Source organism: Talpa occidentalis, unplaced genomic scaffold, assembly GCF_014898055.3.
Source record: "Talpa occidentalis isolate TD23 unplaced genomic scaffold, MPIMG_talOcc4v2.1 talOcc4.15, whole genome shotgun sequence".
Lineage (NCBI taxonomy): Eukaryota > Metazoa > Chordata > Mammalia > Eulipotyphla > Talpidae > Talpa > Talpa occidentalis.
Genome location: NW_023601543.1, coordinates 62,746,778 through 62,772,073, shown reverse-complemented (window position 1 = coordinate 62,772,073; position 25,296 = coordinate 62,746,778). Strand labels below are relative to the sequence as shown.

General features: G+C 43.6%; 1 protein-coding gene across 6 annotated transcripts in view; it reads right to left on the bottom strand.

Annotated features, from left to right (window-relative positions):
- Nucleotides 1-13,911: 13,911 nt before the first annotated feature.
- The window catches only part of CASK (calcium/calmodulin dependent serine protein kinase), a 392,726-nt gene continuing 381,341 nt past the window's right edge, over nt 13,912-25,296 (bottom strand). For all 6 annotated transcript variants that reach the window (XM_037512504.1, XM_054695766.1, XM_054695765.1 and 3 more), the window contains 2 exons: nt 18,885-18,968; nt 13,912-15,283 (listed from right to left, as the gene is read on the bottom strand). In XM_037512504.1, the coding sequence (XP_037368401.1) occupies nt 15,107-15,283; nt 18,885-18,968 (261 nt within the window). In that variant the 3' untranslated portion in view covers nt 13,912-15,106. The remainder of the gene's footprint in view (nt 15,284-18,884; nt 18,969-25,296) is intronic.

The window sequence follows — 25,296 nt, the reverse complement described above, 5'->3', positions numbered from 1 at the left end:
ATTTATCCATGTTGCTTTGTGTGGCTATAGTTTCTGCATTTTACTTACTATATAATTTTCTATTGTATGAATGAATTACAATTTATTTATTTATTCTATTGCTGGTGGACATTTGAATTTTCCCACCTTAGGGTTATTAGGAATAACGCTGTGATTAATATTCTTATATGTAGCTCTTGGTAAAATTCCCATTGGATATTTACCTAAAAGTGGATAAATGGGATTTCTTCTCAATTTTACTTGACAATGTTGAACCAATTGCCAATTTATATTTCCTTCCTGGGTATATGAATTCCCCATTGTTCCACATCTTTACGAACATTTTTACTACTGTCTGACACCAACAGTGTTGAGTGTAGAGTGTGATCTTGCATGTTAATATATATGTTCCTGGTTACTAATGAAGCTGAGAATATTTTCATATGTTTAAGGGCTGGTTAGAGATCGGCTTTTGTAAAGCATCGGTACATTTTCCATTGGGTTGTGAGTCTTAGTGATTTGGAGGAGACCAACCTTTGGATACTTACACATTTTGCAATATTTTCTCTCATCTGTGGCTTGCCTTTTCAACTTCCTCTTTTTTTACTTTAAAGATTTATTTTATTTATTTATGCATACAAGAGCTGGGGTGTAGGCCAGAGGTACGGGGAGTAAGAGGATTCACCAGAGACAAAGTGGGGAGCATAACAGGCAGATCTATTGAAATACACTGCTGACAGGAGCAGCGGGTGTGTCAAGAGAGGTCGGTTGTGCCATGTGGGTTAGCTCCCTGGCCAGGGATTGAACTCAGGCTACCAAGGAGGGCCATCTTGGTGGTAGCTCTGAGACTTAATCCTGAGGCCACCAGGGAGGCCCTGAATTCATTCTTAAGATCCTGAATGATTAATCTTTCTTTATGGTTTGAGTTTTTGTGTCCTGTTTAAATTATCCTCTCCTACTCGACATCATGAGGATATTCTAGAGTACTATTTTGTAAAGTTTTATTGTTTTGCTTTTCATGTTTACAACCATATTGTGGCTGGAGTTGTATGATATAAAGTAGGGACTCAAGATTATTTTTTTCCGAATGTTTATCCAATTGTCTTCACATTATTTATTGAAATGACTGTCTTTACCACTGCCCGCTCTCTGCCTGTGTCCAAATCTGCTGGGTCTATTTCCGGGTTCTCTATTTTATTCCGTTGATCTATGCATCCATCTTCTGCTGATACCACACTATTTCACTCCCTGCAGCTTTGTAGAGGAAGTTCTCACACTGTCCTTTTCCTTAAAGCTTCTTTTGACAGTCCTAGTTCTTTGGAATTGCCATGTAGATTTTATAATTAATTTTTCAGCTTCCATCAACAAAAGAAAACAAAAAATTGTGGGGGATTTAGTCACATCGCCTCAAATCTATCATTTGGGGAGCAGTGACAACTCGACAGTGAGGTGCCTTCTCACTCAGGACTATTGTATTTCTTCCTTTATTTGGGTCTTCTTTAAAGGTTTTCATGAATGTTTTAAAAACCGCATAGGAGTCTTGTGTGTTTTATTGTTAGATTTATACCTAGGTGTTTGATATTGTTCAAATCTTGAATATCCCCACTAATTTTTCTGTCTGCTTGCCTATCATTACTGAGGGAGGTATGTTAAAACAACCCACTGTTAGACTGATTTGTCTGTTATTCCTTGCAGTTCTGCCAGTTTTTCCCCTTTACTTTGAGTCTAGGTTATTAGGTGATTACCAGTATAAAACCATTAGAGCTTTCTGGTAAACTGAACCTTTTTATCATGATGAAATGAACTCCAGTAATGCTTTTTGCCTGAAAGCCTATTTTCTCTGAAATTTATGTAATGACACCAATTTCTTTTGGTTTGTGTTTTCATTAATAGGTCTTTTCTGTCCTTTCATTTTAAACTTTTCTCTATCCTGTGCTTAAGATGTGTTTCTTAAAGCCTAGAGATTAAAAAAAAAACTTTAAATATAGCCTGGCCATACTTTTGATAAAAACATTTAGTCTATTTGCATCTAATTATATTAAAAATATATTTGGATTTACATCTACCTTCTTAGTTAAATGCCTTCAATTTGTTCCTCCTGTTCTAGAGTATCATTTCTCTTCTTTCTTGTTTTCTTTCTGATGGCTTTAGCATTTTTTATCATCCTACCTAGTGTTAGCTTGGATGTTATACACTCTTTTATTTTTCTTCCAGTGCTTATTCTAAATTTGCAAACTTGACTTACAAAAGTCTAATAATAATTAGTACTAACACCTGCTCTCTTGACAGTGTAAAAACCTCAAGACATATTGACTCTATTTACCTCCTTCCCAATTTATCCGTCAGCGTTAGTATGTGCTGTAATTCTATGCATATTTAAAGCCAGCATGCATTATTGTTATTTGTTTGTGTAGCGTTATACATCTATTTCCCTGTCTCTCTTCATGTGCCTAGTTACTTCTTGTTGCTTGTCAGACGTGGTATCTGCTAAATTACTTGTAGGAAATCTCTGAGGCCTCGGATGTTACCTTCTTCCAGAGACGAATGACACTTTATTTTGTGAGGCGCCTCAGTCAAATGTCAAGGCTGGGGACCGTCTGCAGCTGAGCGGTTGATGTGAGGGTGCATCTACTGGTGGTTACCCTTCTAGGCGGCAAGTTTTCAGGGTTCCCCACTGAAAGTGAGGTTCACTAGCCCCTCCTCATTCTACCCTATATGTCTTGACCCCAATCCCATTCCCCCTGCCATTGAGAGGCTGCCAGAAGTGCTGCGTAGCCTCTGGGCTCCCCTCCCTGGAATGAGCAAATGGCCCTAGAAGAAAATGATCCGAAATGCTCACTCACCCCCTTGGGCATTGATTTTCTCCCAGATCCTGGCCTTATAATTCCTCACTAACTTGCTAGTTTGCTATTCTCCAAACGTGTTTTCTAATACTTTGATCAGCTGTTTTAGTTGTTTGCAGTGACATAGCTTGCTCTTAGTGGAATGTGAAATCGCTTATTGAAACTTTAATTTTGAATTTTCCTCATTATTTGTGAGTTTCCAGAAAGACCATTCCGATTTTACCTTTTGAAAATTGCCTGTTCTTGCCCTTGCTCATTTTTTTCTTTCAAAATGTGAATTTTAGAAGTTCTTTGTAAATTGCGGATGCTAAGCCCTTGTTTGTTATGTGTCTCTAATGTCACCTCCAGGTCTGTGGCTTATCTTTGCACTTTATGTACGATGTCTTCTTTTTATTTGTTTAGTTTACATTTGCAAAGGGCGGGTTTATTAGGAAAGGAGAAAGAAAAATAGGGGTACCTACGTGGTCCCAGGTGGGCAGGAGAGGTGCCGGCGCTGCTTTCTTTGCAAAGGGAAAATGTTGGTAAAAAGAAAACTGTTTCTATTGTCTTCTGTAAACAGATTGCTTTCATTTTTAATTTAAATTAGATCATATTTATCAATCCTTTTTCTTTCATGACTTACACATTTTGGATTTTGTTTAAGAAATCCTTTCTTGGGCCTCCCCGGTGGCGCAACGGTTGAGCACTGGGTTGTGAAGCTGCCCGCGGCCTCTGCGACACCGGTTCGATCCCCGGCTGCTCCCCGGCCACCAGAGGAGGGTCCCGCATGGCGCGCAGACCTCTCCTGCCGCCCGCTGCTCCCCTCAGCAGTGTGCTTCGGTCCTTCTGCCTGCTCTGCTCCCGCTCTGGCTCTGGTGAATTCTCTCACCCTCCCGCGCTTCTGACTGTACCCAGTGCTTGTATAAACAAAACAAACAAACAAACAAACAAATAAAACATGCCTCTATGAAATAAATAAATAAATAAATATTAAAAAAAAAAGAAATCCTTTCTTACCCCGAGGTCATAAAAATATTATATAGGTACACACAAGGCATGTTTATATGTATGTATGATGTATATTTACATATAACATTTTAAGTTTCACGGATTTGCTTTTCACAGGTCTCTTTGCTATCTAAAGTTTTATTTTTTATGTATGGTGAGGTAGAGGTCTAATTTTAATTTTGGCCATATGGATAGTCAATAAAATAGTCCACGATTTCACCACTGCACTGAAGTTCATGTCCACCATGCTCCACTTTTCACATGCTGGGGGCTGTTTGCACCTCTCCTGTTCCTCGGATCTGTTCGCCTCCCCCTGCGCACAGCCTTTATCACGCCGACTAAGCTCTGGACTACGTTTTATTTTCTGGTTGGGCAGTTCTTCCTTTAAGGTGTTTATTCTTTTTGACCTAGTGCAACTCTGCCATTGTCGTTTGTTTGGACAAATGATCCGGTAGCTCAGTGAGCTGAAGCTGACGGTTTGCGTTCTTGGGCAGAAATCCAAAGCCCTTATTAAGGAGTAAATTATTCTGACAATGTCCTCGCTTGGTATGAGGTGCCTCCTTTCCTGTGCTTTGCCACTGTAGGATCCTCTGGCCCCAGCCCTGTCTGCCCGGAGGAGCCTGCCCTCCCTCACAGCCTCCTCCTCAGGCTCTGGAGGAATCAGGGCCTGCTGGTGGCAGCCAGTCATGGGGCTGACGGTGTTGCCGGCAGAGCTCCCCAAGGGCTGCTGCGAGCACTGCCACACCGCCCTTTGTCTTCTGGGCCTAGCAGACAGTCCTCTGCAAAATACTCAGGTTTTTTACATTTACATTTAAATTTTATTTTATTTATTTATTTCCGTAAAGATTTATTTATGCATACAAGAGCTGGGTACAGGTCAAAGATATGGGGGGTGAGAGAATTCACTAGAGACAGAGTGGGGAACAGAACAGGCAGACTGATTGAAATACACTGCTGAGGGGAGCAGTGGGCGAGACAGGAGAGGTCTGCTGTGCCATGTGGGTAGCTCCCTTGCCGGCAGGGGATCGAACTTGTGCTGCAGAAGCGGCGGATGCTTCATAGTGCGGTGCTTAACCCCTTGTGCCACCAGGGAGGCCCAAAACACTCAGGTTTTGCTCAGGTTGATTCACTTCAAAGATTGTAGATTCCATCTACCTTAGCTTGACTAGAGCTGCACTCATCCTATATGTAATCATGTCTATAATAATGTAAACTACTGTGATAAAAGCCCCGCATCTGCGTTCCACTGTGATGGTCCGGGGCACCAGAGCATGTGCAGCAGCCAAAGCCACAGGGAGGGAGAATACACTTGCCTCTTGAACAACTCGGGGATGGGGTGCCGATCCCAGTGCAGTGGAAAATTCTCATATAACTGTTGACTCCCCAAAACGGAACTACACTTGTGTCTTGATATTCATGGGGGAGTGGTGGCAGGACCCCTTGGATACCAAAGTCTTCAGATGCTCAAGTCTGTGAGTGTGGGACTGTGGATGCGGAGGGTCAACTGCTACTCATTTTTATAACTCCCCATGGAGTAGGACCTGGTCAGTTCAAATCTACCTTGTTCAAGGCCAAGCGTATAGAGGGGCCCAAGTAAGTTCCCAGCAATCCTATGCTCTCACTTAATACTTGGGGCCCATCAACTGACGGGGGTGGGGGGGCTAGTTTATCCAGAGAAAACTAAGCTTGGGAGGTACAGGGAAGTAAGGGTCTTGCCCTGCTACTACTCCATGCTTCCATGCTGCCCAGATGGGCGGGGTAGGGGCTAGCGAAGGGACAAGGGGCGGGTTGTTAGTGACAGACACTAACAATATATATGAAAAAATATATTACAAGTAAAATGGTAAAGTAAAGAAAAACGTCATTTATCATCTTATATTCGTAAGACCACCAGTGTTGAATGCGGGGCTATTTCTGGCTGGACTCTTGGTCAGCTGACTGCGGCGGAGGCACCCTAAGGCCCGCGTCACTCAGTGTCTGGAACATCAGAATAACTGCCAGTAAATGTCGCCAATTACTTTGTTATTTTTAGATTTTTTTATTAAAAGGGGCCAGAGATACACATTGTGTGAAAAATATGAAATTTTATTTTTATGGTTCTTGGTAACTCACTGTATAACTTGCAGTACTATGAGCAACGGTTTAAAACACCAATTTCATCAACACACACGCACTTACTTAGAATATAATATTTAAAAAAATGCTAATAGGGCAATATGACACGTCAAGCCTTAAAAATTTTTTTAAAGAGTTTTTTTTTTTTTTTAAAATATTTATTTATTTATTTATACAAGCACTGGGTACAGTCGGAAGCGCGGGAGGGTGAGAGAATTCACCAGAGCCAGAGCGGGGAGCAGAGCAGGCAGAAGGACCAAAGTACACTGCTGAGGGGAGCAGCGGGCGGCAGGAGAGGTCTGCGCGCCATGTGGGACCCTCCTCCGGTGGCCGGGGAGCAGCCGGGGATCGAACCGGCGCTGCAGAGGCTGCGGGCAGCTTCACAACCCAGCGCTCAACCGCTGCGCCACCGGGGAGGCCCTTAAAAATTTTTTTTAACTTGCATTTCCTTGATCATTGAGATATTTCTCACATGTTTGTTAACTATTCATGTCGTTTGACAGGTTAGTATCTTTCATCAGTTTATATATTTTCATTATGTAATAAATCTATTAACTGCAATAATATTTGCTGCAAAGTGTCTTTTTTGAGTTTGTGGTCTACAATCTTTCATATAAACTTGTTTTTATGGAATCAAATCTTTCAGTTGCTTTTTTCTTCTACATCAACTTAAAAAAGTTACCCTCTTAGAAGGTTTTACTGACTATTTAATTGTATTCTTTTTACTTTCTATTATCTAATTGCTATATTGAACTCTGTCTGAAATTTGGTTTGGTGTTTGGGATCTTAACGGTTTTCATTTTGGAATAGATTCACATCTGAAAGGATCTCTCACCTCTCATTTACTCATTTCACCCTCAAATTTCCCTTAATTAAAAAAAAATCAGTTTATTCTTCTGGATGAATAGTCATTCTACAAAAGTCCAAAAAATTGTTTAGATTTTGGTTTGGTATTATGTTAAACCTACACATTAACTTGGAAAAAATTGATGTCATTAAGTATTTAGTTTTTCCCTCCAAGATGATTTCTGTTTATTCAAGTCTTATATCTCAATGCACCTTTGTCTTCTTTTATATACATTCTATAGATTTTATTGATTTTTAAAAACATGCTGCAATTGAAAATGGCACCCTTTTACCATTAAAATTTTCTAACTCTATTGGTAAGATATAAAAATGCTGTTGAGTTCTGTTTTTGGATCTGCTTTTTATTAACTTGACTGGCTGTCCAATTGTCCTCTTTGGCATTTTAAGTTCCACAGTGATATTATTAGTAAATATGGACAATTTTGTTTGACCTTTTCCAACGCTTATAGTCTTTGTTCTGAATGTGGCCAATGAATGCTTTAAAAACTATATTAAATAACTACAGAAGGAGGAGGATATGTTAAATAAGTCATGGCATAGTATGTTCAGCATGAACCCCTCACTGTTTTGAAAAGCACACATTATATATGATTATATATAATATGCATATTTGTCTATATTTGGATGGAAAATTACTGGGCTGACAGATACACAGAAGTGTTTATTGCAATTGTCTCTCAGTGGCAGAATTTGGTTGGACATTTACTTTTTGTTTCCTTATATTTTCTAGTCATTTGATGAAGATCATGTACTATTTAGGTCTTTTAAAAGACAATGGCAGGGTGTGGTGTGGTCACATATATTTGAAGAGGTATGAACCTGTACTAAAACATAGTGTTGTAAACTGTTACCTCAAAACAAACAAAAAAAGATAATGGCAATTTTAATGCATTTATTGTGTCATTTTTAGGTGAGTTATGTAGGCTGTGCATTGAAATAGCTATTCTTTATCCACTAAAGATATTTTCTCACTTTTGAGAGTTTTTGTTTGTTCTTAAATTAGAACTGGATATTGAATGTTTTGCCAAGTGTTTTTCTGGCAGCTGTGAAGATGATCATATGGGTTTGCTTTTTTTGTAACTGAGGTATACTTTACATACAATAAAATGCACAGGTCTTAGGTGTTCAGTTCAATGTGTTTTGACAATCAGAAACACTCATGTGACCACCACTTCAAAGAAGAAATGGAACATTTCCGCTGCCAGAAAGTTCTAGAGGAAAGTCTGTGGGGAGCTGTTGATTTGTGTGGTTCAGCCTCCACACAGTCTGGATTCCCCCACCTCTGGCCTCAATTTAAGATCTTGAGGTTGGGGTCACATGTGAGGGCCCTGGCAGGCTGTCCCTTCTCTAGCCATTCATCAGAACACTCTGGTGGGAGAAGGCAGCCAGATTCTCCACAGAGCAAGGGGCCATGATGTGGGGCAATGAAGCTGCCTTTCTTTGAAGTGGACAACAGCAGGAGCTGGAAGCTTTCAGTGATCTAGTCTGAGAACGCGTCTTTGGCAACACTGTTTCTGGGCACCTCTTCTGTGTTAAGATGGGGGAGGAACATGGGGAACAAGGGTGGTGGACACAGCATCATGGATGCTGCCATAACCATGGGATTTCCTCTGCAGACTCCATGTCTTATGTGCGCTTACTCCTTGGTAGTCAGACACCACCTTCTGGAGCCTTCTCTCATGAAGCAACCCTTCCCTTTGACCGGGTTGCTGGCTTGTGCTACCATATTGTCCTTTAGGGACTTGCTACCCTCGTGATATTCAAATTCACCGCCCTCAGTGCGCTTAGCTTAACTCAAGGTCACTGTCTACGACCCTGCACAGTCTTGTTGCATTCCTTTGTACAGATTCCCAGTTTCTGCTCAGCACTTCATGGAATGATACCTAGTGCCATTTACTCAGCAATATCAAACTGGGAAAAGTAATGACATGTTTCCATTCATGGCTACCAGCTTCATATTGACATATTGGGTGTGGTTTAAAAGCTACAAAGTGCAGGTAATCAGTTTAATGGTAGCATTGTGCTTTTGGTCCTTTATCCATCTAGGGTAAGGAGTCTGCAGTAAGGTGACACGGGATTCCCTGAAGAAAAAGATCAGGGGCTGAATTTCTCGTATCAAATGTAACCTAGACCCTCCTATGTATTTTGTGTGAAGTTTGAAGAACTTCACATGAAAGTGAAAGTTTTGAAAGGGTGAAGTTTACTTGAGTAGAATGCACAATCACTCCTATTTTATGTCTCCCTAACATGGGTCTTAAAAGTGAGCCAATGAGCACTCAGGCTGGGGCTATTTCTGGGGACGTGTGTGTGGTTGGGCACATGCTGGTGTGAGTCTCTGAAGCCACTATGGCTCTTTGTGTGGGCAGTGCCTAGGCCAGGGCAGGGACTGGAGAGTGGAAAGTAGGTCATCCAGCACGTGAGGCGTGCGTCCCCGACTCCAGGCAGAGACCAAAGCCAACCAGCCAATCCCACGGGCAGCGGGCGTCCTCCTGGGGCTTTCTATGCAAACATCAAACAGGGGACACACACGCCACACTGGACGCCTACACTGCTCGGATCCATTTAGACTTCTATTTCTAGGTGATGGTCACAACTTGGATTCCCCCCCACCCCCTTTTTTTTTTTTTTAAAGCACAAGCTATTTTAAATCTGCATCCACATGCAGGCAGCTGAGCTCCAGCTGCTCTTGGGACACAGTCTATACCCGCCATGCTACAGACCAACACTCCCAGGGGGCCCAGGTGCCAGGGGTGCGCTCCTCCCAGAGGGGTGGAAGCTGCCAGCTGCCCCAGCCTTCGTGGGGGAGGACTTCGGGGCCTGCTGCTGGAGAGGAGCTCCTCTCTTTAGACCTCTTGTGGTTTGTCCCCAAGCTGTTTGGCCTACAATCTGAGGAGACAACTGCCTTTTCGTGTTTTATACATTTTATTCATACATTTCTCCAACTTTGAAATGACAAAAGCCCAATTCTATGGTTTCCCATTACACAGCATCCTACAGGTATGTATATTCTACGAAGAATACTATGGAGTTTGTCTTCCTCCCCTGTCACACGAGAGATAACTGGTTAGGGTTCCATCGGCTTGTACTACTGGCAGTGCACCAGCGTTCTGGATGCTCTGGCGACAGGGCAAAGGGATCAGGGAGGGAGGGCGTGTGCTAAGGCATGTAAATAGATACACACAGAGAGAAAGAAAAGTGGGACATTTACAAAGAATCCGAACCTTTCCGATCCCTTCACCTCCTGGGTGTTGAAGGACACCTCCTGCACAAATGCTCTTGCACGCTAAGGCTTTGCTGTACCCTGCAAATACTTACAATTGGATACGGTGAGATTTACAACAACTGTTAACATCGCTCTCTTTTTATCACTGAGACAATACTTCAAAACCTTTTATAAAAAGGCAATTTATACATACAGAAAAAAGAACACATTGGCAAAACTTTATGCAAAACAACCCCAGAACTGAGTTTGAATGGCAATGCGCCTGCATGGCAATTAAACGAGATGCTGTGGTCTCAGCCCACGGAGCTGGTGTGACCCTCGCATCACTCACCCTGCCCGCTGCCCCTGCAGCTTCCCACCTGCCTGCGCGGGTGACCCTCCAGGAGACATCCAAGCCTGGAAATCAGTTCCCTCAACTCCTGTTCTCTCCAAAAAAAATTAAAAAAAAAAATTAAAAAAATAGGTGGGGCCACTCCTTCTAAGAGATCGCCCTTCCTCTTGTTCCAAAATGGCCACCCCCCTGACTCCGGCCTCTAATGGGTGAGCACACTGGCACGTTTCTTTGGTCACATGCCACACAGAATGGAGCTAACGCAAGTGGCAGTGAAATTCTGGGTTTCTGAGCGTACGTCAGTACGGAGTTGTGCTCGGGCCAGAAAAGGTTCCCTGTGTGGTGACAAAATCTCTTTCCATTTTCTTTTGCTCCGTCCATTTGCACAGGTTCAAGAGAGTTGATGGAGGGTCGGGTGAGAGAGGTGGTGAGAGCTGTGGCTTGTCTACCCCCCCCCGCCAAGAGCTAAGACTTGACAGTTCCTGCCTTAGAGATGGTGCGGCCGGCCCTCCGCCTCCTCCTCCCCTTGGTGGGCTGGGTTTGCCCATCTTTTGCAGCCCAAGAATGACAGAGAAAAGGCCAGACACAAGGGATGTGGACTGGTGAGCACACTCTTGCCCTCTTCTCCCACCTCCCGGGGGCGTGCTAGCAAAACTTCGCTTGTTCCGTGGAAGACGTCCAGTAGCTCCACATTTAAGGCAAATTGCTAAGTCGCGTGGGCAAAGCCAATCAAGCATTAAAGCCTTATGGGCCCAGTCCTGTAACTGCTATCACCAAATGGAGAGGAAAGCCTTCCTTCTACGGGGGGGGGGGGGGGGAAAGAGGAAAAGTTCTACCAGAGGAAATGATTCATGATTCAAGCTTGTAGCCCTTCTGTAAGCTGCAGTGAAAAGCAAAATATTTTTCTAAGAGGAGAATTCATTAGTGGCATGGAACAAGAGCAAAGTGCTCAGGGCCCTTTAACACGCTGTCATCAGCCTCAGTTTCATAAGCCCTTGTAAAGAGGATGGAATTGGGGGGCTGCGTTCAGTTCTGGAAACAACAAACAACTCCCCCTCCCCGGAACGCTCAGTTTGAGGATAGGAATGGAGGGGGAGGAAGAGGAGGAGGCTGGGGAAGGGGAGAGGAGAGGAGGGGAGGACAGGGAGGAGGGAAAGGAGAGCGAAGAGGGGGAGGAAGAGGAGGAAGAAGAACGAGGACTGTAAGGGCAGTTGGGACTGTCCCTTGCGAGGGGCCTTCTCTTCCTGAGGTGACAGCGCAGAAAGCGTTATAATCAAGAACTCGTTAACCAAGAAATGTTCTTGCTAGCTCTAGCAGCGTGCTCTCTTTCTCTTTGCCCCAAGTTAGGAGGCTAATCTGAAATGAAGAAAAGGACATCCCATCAGTGGGGACACGAGGCACTGGGCCACCTGTCCTTAAGGGGCAGTGAACATAACGGGCATTTCCACCATCTGGTATCCCCGGGGGTGGTTCAACTGACTAACCTGTGTCAAGGAAAGAACTGGAAGTCTTAATGAACAGCTAACTACAAGCAACTTCAAAACAAACAAAAACCCTTCTCTGCAGTGATGAGATCAAAGGCTTTAAAAAGACCGTTGTAGTCCAGGCCCAACTGGCAGCCCCCGCAGTGTGAGCTAGAACTGGGCGTGGGAAGAGGAACGCTCGCGCATCCTTCACGCAGTGAGGGCTCTGAAACATCTTTAGCTATTCCGCCACCAATAGGATGTGCTCGAAAGATGTCTTCTGAGTGCAGAAAGCAAGAAGTAGGTCACCTGTTTTCTTTTCCTCTCTGAGCAAATGTTTTAAACCATCTCACCTGACAGGAGATACATGTAATTTTATTTTAAAAGGTTACCCTATTATTTTCTGGGAAACTTCCAGATGAATTAAATAGAGCAATTTCCCTTTTTAGGGTTAAAAACAAATATGCTGCACAGGTAAGTACTGCCTTTTTAGAAAATCAGGACATTTCTTCTTAACAAATAACTCAACATATAATAAACACACCCCCACTTTTACTGAGGGGAGGAGGGTGAGGAAGAACCCTTAGAATATGGCTCTTCAATTGACCAGTGATAAGATCTAATAATCTAATCATTTGCTCCGGTCTTTAAAAGGGAATAAATGGTTTTGCTGATGGAATGGAAGCAGTAAAGAAGCTTTTACCAATTTTCCCTGATTGCTTAGTGGCCAGTTGTAATATAGCAGTAGCAGCAGCAGCAGCAGAAGAAATAAATGTATCGAAATTATTCTGAATTCAGAAATAAAAGTATTTTCTGCTAGGTCATAAAGACATTGCTTTAGAGAGGATATGAATTAGCAGAACGGAACTGATGACCTCTTTGAGAAGCCCGACAGAATGAGTTCTGGGTGCAGGAATTTCGCCATCCACGCAGCGACAAGAACAGTGCCTGCCTGTGTCCTCCCAGGACACAAAAAGCAATAGAGAGGCCGAGCGCACCAGAGCCACTCGATTCTGGGGCCACGGACATTTAAACTGGCATTGCTTTTCCCCTCCACTTGATCCACCTCTGTTAACACAGCAGATGGCTTAAGATAACCATTGTCATCCTCTCGGGAGATTTGGTCTCAAGGGGCAAGTAGGGGTCGTGGGGGGTTTCTACCAGAGGGGGGGAGTTTCAGTTCGCCATGTGTTAGCTGTATTCTTTGTGCTTCACTGGAAAAGAGGTAGAGTGGGCGATTTCACACTGAGAAGAGCCCGGATTGTGGTTAGTACCATCACCGAATGACTGTCTGGTCTTGGCATAGGTTAGGTTTAAATCAACCCTAATATGGCCCTAAACAGCTCTTTGGGCTGCTCTCTCCATCTGGGTATCTCTAGTTGGTAATTCGGTCACCCTGCTGTGGGGTCCCAGCAGAGGCAGTTTGTGCAACCCCTTATCAGCAAGTTGCACTCATCTGGTCGCCGACAAAGGACAACATCAGAGAAAAAAAAATCAGCATCTTTTAATAAGAGTAGGTGGGAGGGGAGGGCAAAAACGTGAAGGGAATATACAAATGCCTTTTCTGTTTGGTCCTTCAAGAGGAGCTGTTCAGCTCAGAATGTACCCCGCATAGTATGCCAAGGCGCCAAGAGGCCATCTCACTGACAAGAAGCAGACATGATCACAGGTTAAGAGACCCACTCACACGCTGACACTCTAATGAGAAACCTTCCGCTGACCTCTGGCAAAGAGTTGGAAAACTCTAAGCCCGACATCTCCTGTACTGGAAGAATGTGACCTCATGGAAGGGTGATGAGATGATTAATGTCTTTAAAGCAACAAGGGAAGATGATTCTCCTGTGCCAAGGGATATAGCAAGAGGAAGGAGAAACCACAGGTGGCCTCCAGTACCTCAGGGGGGCCCTCGGCGCACTGACCTCTGGGAGCCAGATGTGGTCCGGGCTCTGCTCTGGCAGAGGATTTTGTTGTCTTGTCAACTGATAGTCACTTTTGGGCCTTCGAGGGTTCAATGAACATCTAATGGATTATAAAATCTAAAAGATTATTGGTTTGTAAACCTGAACAAATCTATAATGAAATGAAGGACCCAGAGGCATTTAATTATTGAACACATAAAAGGAAGTATATTTAAAAAAAAATTGGTCAAACTGTCCTGTTATCATTTTAAAGGAATTTACAGGGCTGTTATAGATTATCCTTTTGGAATAATTCAGTTTATAGCAAATGCCTAAACTGGTTTCTTCATTGCACAGTATATTCTCTTAAAATGGGTGCTTTAAAACAATTACATACATATTAAAAATCCTCATTTCTTTGCTTAATTAAAACGTTAATACTCTCAGACAACACAGATCTGAAATGGTGAAACCAGCAATTCCCCCTCCCACCTTACAACAAATTAAATTGAGACAAAATTACAAACACATCTCACTACATGATTATTATTAATAAAAATCAGTTTCTTTTTTTTTTTTTATAAAGTTGCCCGAAATGCAAGGGATGTGCATAGGTTTACAACTTAGTCATATAGCATTTTATTCTTATTCCCCTGGGTGTGCCCCGTGAACGGAATGTACTTTGCTGTAGATTACAGATTGTTTTGTCCAACACAGACACACCGACAGCATAAACGCTCGCGACTGTCCACATGCATTAAGAGTCAAGACCCAACTTCAAATCTCTAAAAGGTTTACAGGGTGCTTCAAAGAGACAGTATCACATTATCTGGATGTTACATAAAGGACTTAAAAAAAAATAACTATTCTAAAAATAAGAGAGAAAAAAGGCCTTTAAAAATTTGTGACTGTTTTGTAATCACTAGACTGATTATTTCAAATAAATAAAGGAAAGAAAGATATTCCAATCCATAAAATCAGACTTTAAAAAGAATGTAGTGTTCCACCCCCAGTCAAGGTAACAGAATCATTGTTTATTATTATTAAAATAGATTATAGAAAGCAGCATCTATTTTGTGCAGTTTTTAGGGGCCTTGGAAATAAAAAGCTATGATTTCCAAAAATATAACATTCCAAAGGATTGAATAATACATACATTTAAAGATACATTTTATTAAAGTTTAGGAGAACTGATTAAAAAAGATACTGTCTCTTTAAATTAGTGTGTAATTGTTTTTCTCCTCCTATCTATTCGGACATGACAATAATTATAAATGTAGGTCACACTACAACTAGGTAGTCTCTAGGGACCATGACCTGCTGACACAAGGCCGATAACAAAGAGGCTTTTCCATGTATGAGGTGGCTCCCAGTTATGCATCAGATATCTGGGAAGAGGCCTAATAGACCCAAGAGACCGGGACCCACTGTGGGGCTGTGCACACGAGCTCAACGGCTTCCTCCAGATGTCTGATTGTCTCATCAATTTCATTGTTGATAATTGTGAGATCGAAGTAGTGTGCATATGTTCTCTGTAAGATATCGGACTCCTTCTGCAGACGCTGAAGAGATTCATCCTAAATGGTGATGGGGAGGAGGGAAGGGTGGGCATGGAGGAAGGAAAAGCAAAGGGAAGAGAAGAGTCAGCTGGATTCTCGCTCCTTTCACATTTCTGTTCGTCCCAGTGTCAGAAACAGTAAAGGCCAAACCTTGATGTGCCGCATCTGTCACGAGGCCTAGTCGGCTTCATGACAGAGGTGACACGGGTCTCCAGGGTGGCAGAGTTACAGAAATACTGTTTGCAACCGCCACGGCTCAACATGCAAGAGGGGGCCCCACGCCAAACTGCACAGACCAGAGAAAACAGACACTCCTCAGCAAACACATCGTCCCATCCAGGCCAGGCAGGCCCGCCCCAGGGTCAGCTGGGGACTGACAAGCAGAACCTGAGCCCAGTCCCTGAGCCTAGTCCTCTGATCTCATTCCTCTAGCCCCGGTCTGAGCCATGCTCCCACTTGGCAGGAGGGCTTTGGTGGTCAAGGCAGAGCCCTTCATCTGTTCCCTTGGGTCTTCTGCATTTAGTTGCACCAGGCTCCAGGGCCTACTGCATTTGCACCAAGAAATCCCTGCCTCTGGACAACAAATTAAGATGTATTATTCCCTTTTCTACTTAGAGGTTCAATGTGTTCCAGGAATTCAATTACATATAAAGGCCTTCAGTCAATAGCAGTGGATGCCAGAAGCAAAAGCTTTTTGGGTGTTACAAATAATGGATGAAATAAGGCCAATCTTCCAGATACAATGGCAGCTGGCATCAGATGAATCCCTTTAAATTGGCCTGCACTGGAAATCATCAGACAAATGGCACTGTTCATAAGTACTCATCTCTCTCTCTCTCTCTCTTATGGGAAAATAGTCTGAAGGAAAAGGAGCTACTAAACTCTAGGGAGGTTTGCTGTAGTAAAGGTCTCCCACTGCAAGTAACTCCCATTGCTTGCTACAGATTTTGAGAACACTTGCCAGGGTGAGCCCACAGGAGAAAGGGTTCAGGGTCCTCAGTTTGTCATAAGAGTATATCGTGAACCATAGGATGGCAGGTCATTCAAGACAGGGGCCTCTTCAGGATCACCAAAAAGTCTGCACCTTCAAATCTTGTTATGCTGAACTCCCAGTGGACAAGTTCAAATTTAAAACTAGGCAACTTTGAGTCAAAACTACCCCTTAAAAAAACCCAAAAAACAAACAAACAAAAAAACTACCCCTTAACACTAGGTAGGTGAGCTACGTGTTGAGTATTAAATATATACAGATACAATTAAATACAGATACAGATACAGTTGTCTCTGTAGATACAATTAAATACAAATACAATTAAGTATTTGATTGGTATCTCCTCAACGAAAGCAGCAAACTTGTCCTGGGTGCCCTGTTGTCACTCAGTTCAGCACTTGGCATTGTGCCTTGTGCATAGTACATGCTTAATAAATGCTATTGCTGAAAGAATAAGCACTTGGCTGACTGATACTGGCCACTGCAGGATTCGATGCGTGTTGAATCTATAATCAAGAGACAGAGCATTTCCACTAGAAAATGGGGCCCCGATTACAGAGACAGATTTCAAGGGAGAAAAAAAAATATGCAGGCCCTTCAGGACTTGGCAGCTGTGGCGCCCTGTGCTAGCTTAGGATGCTTCCTCTTCCCTGAGGCCCATTTGTTATTTGCAAGAGCCCCTTGGTGACGAGCCTTGGTCTTGGGTGCAGCTCTCTAGAAGGAGAGCTGAAGAAAAGTAATGACACTTGATTGATTATAGCATGGCCCTCAGTGGGGAGGGACAGACACCAGAGTCATTGGGAATTCAAGCTCTCCTGTCGGGACACTAAGAAATAAGAGTGTCCTACCTGTTTTGTCATCTTCCACAGAAATTTCCAAGTAGGACATAGCAAGCTTTGGATGTAAGGTGTGAACTAGTATGGTGCTGATAAGACCTCAGTTAAGAATCACTTTCTAAGGTCACATCAACACACTTTCTGCTTACGCTTGAAAAGCATAGTATTTTCACTGTGGCTTTGCTTTACCATAAACACGATGTAAAAACCCCATTTTAGGAAACATGCATTTCCCCAAACACAGGAATGCTTTCTGCCAGTATGAGAAGGAAGCAATTCCAACCACATCATTCTCTGGGATAGGGGAGATATTAGAATATATGATGCTGGGCTTCAAAAACCACTAGCAGAATTGACGATTTGCTCAGAAAACTGGGCTGATGAAAACATTCAAGAAAATTTAAGGCTAAAAGTATCAAAGTTTAATGTCGTTCTCTTTACAGAAAAATAAAACTCCCTCTTATGGCTCTTAGAAGATGAAGCTGTATTTGTCACTGTCTTCCTCCACAGCAGCTTGTCTGCATGCTTGATTTACATGCGAGCAGGCTTGAACTCAGTGAAAACAAAATGCCTTTATTCTAACAGCAAAAGCTAGGATTTGTGGGAACAAAATGTCTACGTTTTAAATCTATAAAGACACAAGGCTGTACTTCATCACCTCCTAGCTGGTACTTACAGGCAGTTTTCTGCACCATTTTGGCAGCTAAGGAAAATTAGTAAAAGGGTAGGAAAACAGGCAAAAAACAAAAACAAAGCAAAATGATAATTCAAGAAAAATACATGGCAACCAAAGGATAGGAGGTAAGCACAGTGTGGAGTTTCAAACACGTTTGTGCATTAAATAAGATGTCAACGCAGAATTCACAAAGGAAAATACCTTTTGCAAATAAAATGACAAAAAATCATGATGGGAAATGAGAGCAACATAGAAATCTGAATATTTAATCTTTCTGAAAAGGTACAGAGAGTGAGAATTCTCAAACCTTGGCTTGACTGTCATAAGCTTGGGCTTCCAAACTAGTATTTACTGAGCAGAGCTGAGAGCCCTCTGGTGGTTTCTAGACTCCACAGCAGTATCGGACTTCAGGATGACATAATGAATATCCCTAGGCAGATAAGCACCAGGCACCCACCAGACATGTAACTCTCTTATCCGGGCAGCAATAGAAGGCCTTCTAAGTCAGCCTAGTACAAGCTGAGGCAGCCAGCTCTGGCAGGCACCAACTCTGTGGCAGCTGCTGACTTAAGTTGCCCTGATAGGGTACAGAGCTTATTTCTAGGTTTGGAAGTCTCCAGGGGCCCAGATAGAAATTCAAATTGGGATCCAGTTCAGAGGCTGCCTAGGGGACCCTGGGAAGCCTGGCCAGAGTCATGGATTTCTTACAGCTAGCTGTCTTCTGGGCAACGCAATCCTTGGTCCAGAGCTGGGCCTGGGGGCTGCCATGTCTCAGCAAGGGCCCTGTCTGGAGAGGGGTGGGCTGGCAGCCCTGGAGGGTGGGAGGCGCTTGGGAAGCCTTGTCCCCAGAGGTGGGGGAGTTTCCTTCACAAGTAACATATGGATAAAAGACCTCTTGAATATGCCTAATGATTCTGATTACAGAAGAGCCACACCTCTCTATGCGGCTTAATTCCTAAAACTGAAGCTCTGGAAATCTTAATGGGCAGCATTAAGAACAAAGCAGAGCTTCATTTTGTTATCTTAATGAGATGGGGCCTTGCTCTTAAAAGTACAACACAAATGGATGCTTACCATGGGGTGTGCTTAATTGGGGGAAAATGGAGTGATTCTTACCTCATTTAAACCTGGAGTAATAGTTGGTGCAGCAATAAAAACGACAAAAGGAGCAAACTCTGCAGTCCTCAGGACCTTCAGTGCCTGCGAAAAAGAAAAAAGAGAAAGACTTAAAAGAAGAGATCACTAACACAACTTCTAAATGAGTGTATAAAAATGACACAACTGAAAAAAGCCCTTGGCTCAAATTTTTGGCAAGGCATTCTTAAATCTACCAGCTTTATAAATAACTTATTTCTTTTCTTCTGAAGGACAGACAATAGCCATCAGCAAATAAAGGTTGACAAACTGGACATTTTTCTTATGAATCTCATAAACCAATCTGATTTACTTTTCTTCAGAAAAGTTAACACTGATTATGTCAGTTAGTGTTCTTTTAAACCTGGTTATTCATTGTGGCCTGAATGTTAATTCATAGGGAATGCATTTTGGGGTCGACTTGGGCCAGCAGGCTGGTTGTACGACTGATCTACAGCCCGTTGCACCACATTTTAAATTTCAAATCACTAACAAGGAGAGCAAAACCTGGCCGCTGTCAATGTGAAGGCTGCATTCATACTTCCATAGGACTTTTGAGTTGCCCCAATGAAAGGCCTCTGAGGGACTCACAGGGAAGGGAGATCTTGCCCAGCATTGAAGGAGAAGCTATAACGGAGCTGTGTGGCTGTGGGCAAAGGCGACATTCAAGGGAACTGAGGCTGCTTTAAGTTCCTTCCAGGCATCAGAAATCTCTAACCGGGCAAGCCACTAGTTTGCATCGACATACTGCAAAGCTGACATCTGATGCTCAGGAGGTGATGCTGCTTGAGGCATTACTGTCTCATCTCCTTCCCTGTGGGGACCATGCCACTCCTAGGGGTTACACCTCCCCTCCACACAACAAAACCCAAATATACACACATAATTCACAAGTGCCTGACATGTAACTAATTCATATGTGAAGAAAGGGGTAAATATCTTACTGCCCTTTATACAAGAATTCAATGCGTCATTTAATTTAAGTCTGTTACCCCATAGTTTATTTTCTAAATGATCTTTCAATGTTTGCTTAGCTCTGTTCCTATTTCTCTTTCTTTTGTCTGGTTTACTATGGTGGCAATTAGACTGGTTGCTTTTCCTCCAGCTTTGCTGTGTTTCAGTCCATACTAAAATGATCTTTCAAAAGTGCAAATCCCATGTGTCACCCTCCCTCCCTGCACCAAACCTTTCAACAGTTTCCTCTTGGCCTCAGCATAAATGTCATGTCTTGCCCTCATGAGCTGGCCTGTGCTTACCTGTCAGCCTCTCTCTCTGCCCCTTCCCTGCCAGGGACCAGCTGGACTACTCTCATTTCCAGAAAGGACCAGGTTCTCTCTGGCTTCCTGGCCTTTTCTTACCATTTCCTCTGCTTGGACCCTCTATCTTCTCATCACCATTCCCACTGCCCTCTCCCCCTCTTAAATTGACGTAAACTTGCATTTTAACATTATTACAAGTTGCAGGTTGAGTGATCCTTCAGCACTAAGTGCAGATGTCCTTGGAAAGGCCTTTGTGAGCTCTGAGCCGAGGTCAGGCGCCCCTCCCGTGTACACCCGCAGCACCCATCACACTGGAAACACAGGTGCCTGCAGGGGCTGCTCACATTGTACATTCTTCTCCCTCATGCCCGATATGGCACCTAGCATAAACTGTCTTTGTGATAAAATGAAAAAGCAAAAGCAGCGCATATAACTAGTATACAACCCATCCTGCCTTTTGAGGCAGGTTGGACTCGCAGTCATTATGCCCTCTCAGCTGAGGGGAATCTCCTGGTCTCTGTGAATATACAGGGACATTAAGAGGCAGGCTGGATAAAGGTGTTGACTTTCTTGTTTAGAGCATGGTCCACTTTCACTAGGATTGTGTTTCCGAATTTCAGTTTCACAGAATTTCCTTGTGGGTTAAGGGAGCCTGGCTCAGTTTTACTGTCCATCAAAGTGCTTTAATAAAGTCACAGGCTCAGATTCCCCTTGTGACATAGCTCTTCGAGCCTGGATATCTTCATTTTTGAGAGAGAAAGCTGGCAATTTCGTTGCCAGTCCTCTTAGGACTGAAGATTTAAGCAAGGAACAAACATCATGAAAAAGTCCATCTACAGCTCAATTGAGCTTAACAGGGATGTTCACGTAGAAATGTCCTTTTTGTCAATATTATCTTGGGCCATTTTTCTGTCCTTCCTGTGTTCATAAATCAAGTGAATACAGGGTCTATAGAGACATAAGGTTTCCTTTTCACCCCAACATCCACCCACAGCTAGCTTCTGAGCAACTGAGGTGGGGAAAAAATCCTATGCATAGTTCCTACCCCTGCTTCCATCCCTGAAGCTACTACTCCAATGCCAGATGGAAGTCCCCACAGTGCTGAATGGAACCCACAGATGAAGGTGAGAATGACACCTCAGGCGTGAAATGGTCTTTTCTCTGCTCAGTGACCCCAGCCCGATAGCCACCCAAATCCTTGGAATAGTTTAAGTTCTAGACTGCTATGTCATTTTACAACACCAAAAAACCCACTGCTTGGAAAACATTAACTCTCTGCAGATCAGTCTTCCCTATGGTGCACACACGCCCTTGGTCTTTAACTATAAAGGCACGAAGGTCACTCTGCACTTACTGCATAAAGCTGTCAATTAAGACTGTGCTCAGCACACTTCCCAAGGTCTCTAATGTGTCTAAAAATCAGGTTATAGTCCTTTAGCAATTAATTCCAAGGAAAGAATGGGTTATACTCCTATTAGATAAGAATTATGTGATCCATGACATTTCCCTTTTTGTCCTGGTGCCAGCAAGTTCAGAGTCAAACTTAATGTTTCTTATAGTCACAAGAGTAATCTCTGTGGTTAGCATATTTACTGCATTTTCAAAAATTATAAGATGGCTCAAATTCTGATGAAGCTTTCTTGTCTAGTGGCTCTCAGATCTTCAGCAGAGTCACCACACATTTTCTCAGTTGCTTGTAAAGATCTCTGTTTACAAACTGAGATCTCAAACTGGGCCTCAAGTGGGTGCCAGCTCTTGGGTGCAGTCTTAACTTGCCCGAAGCGCAGAGTCACTCAGGAAATGGAGTACCTTCACAAGGCTTCCCCTACTCTTAATCCATTAATAGGTAACTTTAAGATGACCTCTAAGCCCTCTTCCCTTCTGAATTAAGATGAGACACAAATTTGTTAAGATTTACAGGCATACATCTCTTTCTGAATCCAAGAAAGGAGAGAGAGTCTAGAAAGATCATTGAAAATATGTTGGCTTCAGAAGGCCAAAATAACATATCGCTCACCTATGAGCTCAGGTTACCTCCCTCAAGGAATAAAAGATCATTTGATCAAGGATCTAAGATATAGATATCTTTAAGACTTATCCTTTTTTTTTTTTGAACTAAAAAGTATATAAGGGAAAGCAGCTGAATCATTTTGTACAAAAACTTGAGGGTTTAAGGAAGAGTACAGTGACTGCAGAAGCAGTTAGAAGAGCACTAACCGATTTCACAAAGCAGCCCTGGTTCAGGAGCTGACTCTTGCTTCGAAGTACAGACTCCAGGTAACATTGCAGCTACCCCTGGATGGCTGTTCCCTCTGTAGGCAACAGCAAAGCCACAAATATTCTGCTACTGCTAACTTTGTAATGCAATAAATGTATAAATTGAATAAAATTAAAAATCTAAAACTGGTACAGTAAGTTTGGATTACACACAGAGTTATTACAGGCAGCTTCAGGACCATAGATTATTTTCTGAGTCATGGCCTTAGTTCCATGAGAAATAATTTCTATAGTTTTTCCCAGATTTGGGTATCTTGTGATTTTTCTAAATGTGAAAACAAAAGACAAAGATTTAAATTGGACTGTTACATACAGGATGGACCAGCTTGAGGATCCTTAGGGATCCTTAGGGCTAACTCTTCTAGGATGAGGGTACAGTGGAAGTTCTTTATTGTAAACAAATCCCAAACCCAAAACCGTTTAAAGTCAAACTTCATTTTCAATTGGCTGTAAAACCTTGGTCAAGTCATGATTATGTTAAGCCTTGTTTTTTTCATCTATCAAAATGGACACTGATATCTCCTATTTCAGGATTACGAGGATTACAAGGTAAGGAGTACTAATGCTTGGCAAAATAGGAACACAACCGATTACTATTATTTTAAAAGAAGCCAGATTATTTATTTTCTTCTAGTTTGATGTTTTTACCATGGTCCTTGGGGTTTAAAGTCGGATCACAGAATTTTATAGTACTAGTAGACAGGTGTTTAATTTGGCCTGTCTAAAAATAAATGAAGATGGGAGAAAGTATTAAACTTGAACTGAATGAGCTGAACACCAGTGTTTAAGTGGTCTTTCCACAGTCCACACATAGAGAAAGTGATGTCAGCAGTGGTAGAAATGAGAGGATTTTAAAAATGCTACATGGTACTTCGGCCATTATGGGCAGTTTTTGATATATGTGGAAGATGGAATTCATCCACACCAGTTTGTCTTCTTATCTGTACACTTAGCTCCTGACACAGTGCTTGGACTGCAGTGAGTGCTTAAAGCAGAATCAAACCGTCTGTGAGCTATAGTACCTAACAAGCTGGGAGAGGACAGCCTCCCTGGAGAAATGAGGTTCTGCCTGACAGCAAGTTGGTCATCGCCACAGGCATCCTGAAGCAGGATGCGGGCCTTGCCTCGCCTGGGGAGACAGTGGGCTGAAGGCAGAGAAGTCCAAGGGCGAAGCCCAGTTGGTGCGGACCCTGTGGGGACATCTGCAGCTGTACTGCTGGGCACACAGTCAGTGTGAGAGCAGAACTAGGCATGGGCACCCCGGGCAAGAGAGCCTGGGACCAGAGTGGTCGACCAGACCAACAAGAGGAGCAGGGCCTGGGTGACCGCTGACTCCAGGGCCATGGCCCGAAGAGGCTCAGGTGGAGAACAGGATGTCTGTGGCCTGCCCTCAAGACAGACGGCCCTGAGAGGTCAGAGTTCTGAGAGGTGGGCACAGAAAGCAGGGCAGAAGATGCAGTGAGCTCATCCAGCAGTCAGGGGAGCAGGGAAGGTGCCCAGCCCGGGGCCAGGGGGCGCTCTGGTGCCCAGTGCCACATGGAAAAGTGACTGCTGTGGATGTCCTGATAAGGCCGAGAGAAGTGCCTCCCACTCAGCAGTGCAGAGCAATGCATGACTGGGAAGGGCGAGGGCACAGGGAGAGCTGGTGCTAGGGGAGGAGAGGCGGCAGCAGCAGCAATGGTGGCGGTGGGTGGCAGTGGCAGCGGCGGCAGCAGCAGGGAAGGCAGAAAGCCCTGAAAGTGAACTTGGGTAATGCAGAGGGGGTCTGAGGAGCCCTGCAGCCAGCATACTGCTAGAGACATTACTACCAGCAGAAAACGACGTTCAGGTGAAGACCAGTGTGGAACCCAAGGAGAGGATGTCGAAGACCAGGACCAGGATTGAGACTTTGCCTCTAGCCACCCCTGGCCAGAAGATTTTTCCAATCCCTAGTAAGGAGGGATTAGCAGTTAAACAAAAATCAATCTGCGTTACACATCATATATTTACTTCTACACAGGTCCAAATTAATTGTTAAGTAAACTGTATAGTATTCACCCTACTGCTGCTCTCCTCCCCAGCCTCTTCACCAGGCTTTTTGTGGATTCCAAAGTTCCAAGTTTGAGAACCCCATCCGATGCTGTGCAATGTATCTGAATGGGTGAACCCCCCGGCCATGATGTTAGGCTCTTAGAGCCCAGTCATTGAGCCGTCAAGTCCCAGGACACACAGACCCTGGACATGCAGGTTCTGTCCTCAACTTGGGGATGGCTAGGGGACCAAGTCTCACATGGTGGCCCTTGAACAGCAATTCTCCCTGCCCGGGCTGGCGAGGTAAGCCTCCTGATAAAACAGCCTGCTGGAGGCGGGCCAGCCTACCATTTCAGCAGGTGTATGCTGAGTCTACTTAGAAGTGACAGGGGCTTTGTGGCACTGATCAGTCTGAGAAAAGGCAGGCCTGGAGTCACAAGGGCACCCAAATCTCTCCTGAAATTTGCCCCGATGTCTACAACTCCCCAATACTGCCTACTTCTGCTTATTTTGTCCTCAGAGATGAAAAAAGTGCTTGTGAACACTTTTGTGAGTTAAAGCCTTTGGTTTTCTCTTTTTCAAGTTTAGTAATTTCTATTTCTTCCAGCACAGAACTTATTTACAAATCATCTCATCATCGCTGCATCTGGTTCTCTTCAAGTTCTCCCTATCTCTCTCCTCCTAGGTTTTGCTCAGGGTTAGGCACTGTCCTCAATAAAGAGGACACTGTGCTCAGAGGCTGGGAACCACCCCAGTCTCCATCCCTACTCCATCTGACACCTCCTGGCTTGTTTTCATAAGCCTAGTGCTATTTCAGACCCAAGCCCAGGATCAGAGTTTCTTGCTGG